The 4,446-nt window shown below is 44.3% G+C and overlaps 1 protein-coding gene across 1 annotated transcript; it reads right to left on the bottom strand.

Annotated features, from left to right (window-relative positions):
• Nucleotides 1–1,398: 1,398 nt before the first annotated feature.
• LOC104957335 (zinc finger protein 189-like) lies at nucleotides 1,399–3,617 on the bottom strand (the record flags this gene model as incomplete). Its single annotated transcript, XM_010784956.1, has 3 exons — nucleotides 1,399–2,302; nucleotides 2,962–3,128; nucleotides 3,449–3,617. Coding segments are annotated over 3 exons (675 nt in total), but the record flags the coding sequence as incomplete, so codon positions are not given.
• Between the last annotated feature and the right edge of the window lie 829 nt (nucleotides 3,618–4,446).

Raw genomic sequence — 4,446 nt, 5'->3', positions numbered from 1 at the left:
GAGCTCTGTTCAAAACTTGAGAGCCCTGTTCCTTTATAGCCCAACATTAGCCACGTTCCTGCACACCGGACACAATTCATGTTAAAAGACGTACGAAAGTGCATTTGCATGATAGGTCCCCTTTAAAGCACAGACTGTAATAAATCAGGTGTCCACTACTGCACCAAAATATGAATGGGGCGAAGCCTGCGAGCTAGTTCAGGCAGTCAACTCGAGCACCAATGATACATTAACACGTGACGCACCTCGTCCCTCTTACCCTTCCTGCCTCTGCCTCGCTAATCATACACACGCACTTTTGGAAATTAATCTGGCGCCGCTGGTATTAGTAGTGAACCTAACTAAGTTATATGTTATACATGTATAGTAGGTTGCAGCTCATAGAAACTGCCGGATGCTAACCTGCAGATGTTGGGACATTTGCACATTTAGCATAAGTTTCAAATTAAAATGAATTGCATTATAGCCATGTAACAATAGTTTAAAATGTCTTGGCTGATTTGGACAGTTGAGGAGTGGTCTGGGGGGTTATTGAGGATCCTGAATCCATTTCTGACATTTTCAGAATGCTCAAATGACAGCTTCAGCCCGAAAGTGGCCATATCTGTACTCTCTACATGAGTAGTGTTGGACCATTGGATATAGAGAGCACAAGATGTTCATCATTATATCCACTAAGGACAATTCTTTTTCAAATAAATAGGCATTCTGTCCAAGTGAGTCCCCTACACCTTCAAAATCTATCTAAATCAGTCCAAAGAGAGTACACATGTAGACCATTTCTGTTTAAAACTGCAATTTGTATCCTAACATGTCAGAATGAACTCAGCATTCCCTAAAATCACTCCAAATCAGTCAGGCCATGTTTAAACTATTGTCCCCATAGGCTATCATTCTGTTTAATGCAACTTGTGCTCATTGTGTAAATGTCCCAACACGCAGGTTAGCATCCGGCAGTTTCTATGAGCTGGAGACCTCTCTACATTTCTATCGTAACACTTTGGGGTATTCAACATTTCCAGGTTCACTAAGCTGGACTATTAGCCAGAATTGAGATCGTTCAGTCGTTAACAATCAGCTTTATTTTAAACCCAGACTGTAATAAAAACTCAGATTCATTTTGAAGCAGATGATTGGTGTTGGTTAACGTGAAGCTCATCTGGAACTTTAACATTATGATAGTGTATTTATCTAAAGGTATTCTGCTTTCCCTGATGTCTCCTGTGGTGTTGTTGGTGCTAGTGTAAGTAAATGGTCTGCAGAGCCTGTTAGTTTCCAGGTTTCTAAAACACTCGATGAACAGAGTTTAGTGTTTCAGTCCCTTTATTGAAGCGAGTCGCTGAGGATTCTTCTGTATGAATAAAATGATCATTCCTCCAGACTTCGTAAGGAAGATCCTTATAAATAATGAACCGAAAATCTTCACACATTGTTTAATGATCATTTAAATAACGTTTCCCTCTAATATTATGAATCATAGCGCATCGCGTCATCAGATCATTAACACATGGTTCAAACCGTTTGAGCTTCTTGGTTTCACAGCTCCTTTCACGGCGAGTTGGTCGACGCGTGTTTCTTCACGTGTTTGCGGAAGGATACTTCGAGAATGGAATTGAACTTTGGTCCGATGGTCGTGTGTCGTTCGACGAGGAGACGCTTGATTTAATCACCTGACGATTAATGATCACACGTCAGATGTTTAGTTCTCAGTTTAAGCTGCTCTACGTTCCGACTTGCCAACATTCGCCCTTCCCTTTCTGTCTGCCGCTACTTGTACCGGCGAGTTTGTCCCCTCGTCTTTATTCGTCTTCAGATTGAGTTATGATCAAACTTGCGGACACGGTGCAGTTAGCCCCAGAATACTTTGGACATCAAGCTGAATTTATTTAGTTGCAGTTAGAGATGGAGGCTCTGGAAGAATCAATGATTGCAGCTCAGATGTTAATATATTCTGGATGTAATGTCACTCATTCTGAAGCTGCAACATCTGCATTATCCTGTCTGTCCGTCGCTCCTTATCGAGGCTAGTCTCGTGTTTCTTCATGTGTTTGTGGAAGACGCGCGCTCCGCTCAGGTCCTTCTTGCAGATCTGGCAGAAGAGGCTTCGGAGTGCATCTTCATGTGGTAGGTGGATCCGGGGGCGGCTGAAGCTCTTGCTGCAGAACTTACACTGGAATCGAACCCCCGAGTGCTGCCGCTCGTGGCGGCGCATCGCGCTGGAGAAGGTGAAGCTCTTGCTGCAGGTGCTGCATGTGTAGGGTCTCTCCCCGCTGTGGGTCCTCTGGTGCTCCTTCATGTGCACCTGCAACAGAACGCCACAGGTTAAATCCTGACAAATGAGAAAGCTTTAAGTCCTAAAACTACCTGAGCCCTGGTCTGGAGGGCAACGGTTTTCTGGATGTGTTTTTGGTTATCCTGAAATAAGTCTGTGGTTAAAACAAGCTGAAGAGATTTTAACATTTTGTTCTACGACATAAATTAGTCAGTAAATACCCCACTGGTGGATTTAAAAATGGCGGCCCCTTTAGCTTAGCGGTGGTGACGTGAAGTCATGTGACCGTGCTGTAGTTCCTTTATAGCCCAACATTAGCCACCTTTAGCTTAGCGGTGGTGACGTGAAGTCATGTGACCGTGCTGTAGTTCCTTTATAGCCCAACATTAGCTTTTTACCCCAGAAATCACAAAGTGGTGTTAATATGTGGAGATCATCCTGCTGAACTAAACATGTAAGAATCATAAACGAGATTATTTGGTGACATAATCCGAAATCACATGGAGACATCCCATTGGACCAGGGAGATGCTGCCTTCAGGGACCAATACAGAAATACGTCATCACTGTACCACTTCATGGAGTCGTAAAAACAAAGGATTATGGGTATTCCCCAGAGCCACAGTGGATTCTCCATAGGGTAACATGTCTGTGGAATAGACCTGTTGAATGAGCAGCATGTTGACGCACCTGCTGTGTGAAGCTCTTCTTGCAGGTGGGGCACTGGAAGGGTTTCTCCCCGGAGTGGATCCTCAGGTGTTTCTGCAGCGCCGACGTCTTGAAGCAGTTCCGACCGCAGACCCGACATCGGTACTTATTCTTCCCGTCTGCCTCCGTCTCTGAGCCGCCATCTTGTTCTGTCAGTGACACATTCAGGGATTATCAGAGAGAAGCTTTGTTTACTTAAAGAGGCCCTATCCTGCTGTCTGTGGTGTTCCCTCTCAGTTTGTGTGAACAGAGGAAATACAGTTTCCCACAATCTCAAATACAAAAATATATAAAAATATGTATATACCTAAATACACTTCAATTCATTATTTTGAGGAAAAGTGCGAATATTAAGATTTTGAGGAAGAAAATCATAATTTTGAGTGACAGAGTGACAGAGTGAGTTCTATGGGTTGAACGTTAACGGTCTGCAAAGGCTCAAATCCCTCTTTAATATCTGCTGACGTACCGATTTGAGACGGTCCCAAGGACTCTTCCTCCCCGTCAGAGTTTATTAAACTGCTGATGACTCCTCCCTCCTCTTCCTCCTCCTCCTCCTCTTCCTCCTCTTTTGGCTGCGAGGCGTCTTCATGGACGTGCGGTCTGGACTCTGCGGAGGGAGAAAGCTCCTCCGCGTCCTGGGAACAAACAGAAAGGAAACAATGTCTTAATAACATAAAACAACTATTTAGTCTCAGGCAACACAAAGAGTGTGTGTGTGTGTGTGTGTGTGTGTGTGTGTGTGTGTGTGTGTGTGTGACAGAGTTCCCCTTAGCTGGTAATTACCGGACTATGACCGGTAAAATATGCTGAAGACCGGCAAATCTAAATCTCTTCGGTCAAAATAATTTCTCTTTAGCGCAATACCGCTTCAGTTGCGCCACTTATGTGACAGACAAGAAGAGTATGTGACAGACAATAATAGTCAATTCTAATGTCTAACACGTAATGTGGAGAAAGAGATGTCCTGTCTGGGTTGATTGTGCGTTGATCTGTTGGTAATGCCTCGGGGTTCCGGTGGGCATGTAAACAAATGCATAATGCTGCGCTATACTTTGTGGCCTCACCCAGTTGCATAGCGACACTTATTGTTTAGGTGTCTTTTAATAAGCAGGTAGTCCTATCACTAGCTAGAACTAGCTGGATCTGATCGATATGGACATAAACGCGAGTGAAGTCTAATCTGACGGGAGAGAGAGATCAGCTGCTGCTGACGAGTCGACACGCAGCTCTGCATGATCACCTGCAGCGGTGAGCGGACAAAACACACACTTCAGGTTAGAATATCACACGTAGCTATTTTAATTACCTCTCAAACTACCTAAACTAGTTATAGATATGTTTAGTTTCACTGTCGGGTCACTCATTACTGGATCCGCTGCTGCATGGTACTGACGGGCTGTCAGGAGAGGGAGTGTGTGTTTGTAGGTGTGTGTGTGTGTGTGTGTGTGTGTGTGTGTGTGTGTG

Source organism: Notothenia coriiceps, unplaced genomic scaffold, assembly GCF_000735185.1.
Source record: "Notothenia coriiceps isolate Sejong01 unplaced genomic scaffold, NC01 NC01_scaffold00026786, whole genome shotgun sequence".
In the NCBI taxonomy this organism is placed as follows: domain Eukaryota; kingdom Metazoa; phylum Chordata; class Actinopteri; order Perciformes; family Nototheniidae; genus Notothenia; species Notothenia coriiceps.
This window is presented reverse-complemented; position numbering and strand designations above follow the sequence as displayed.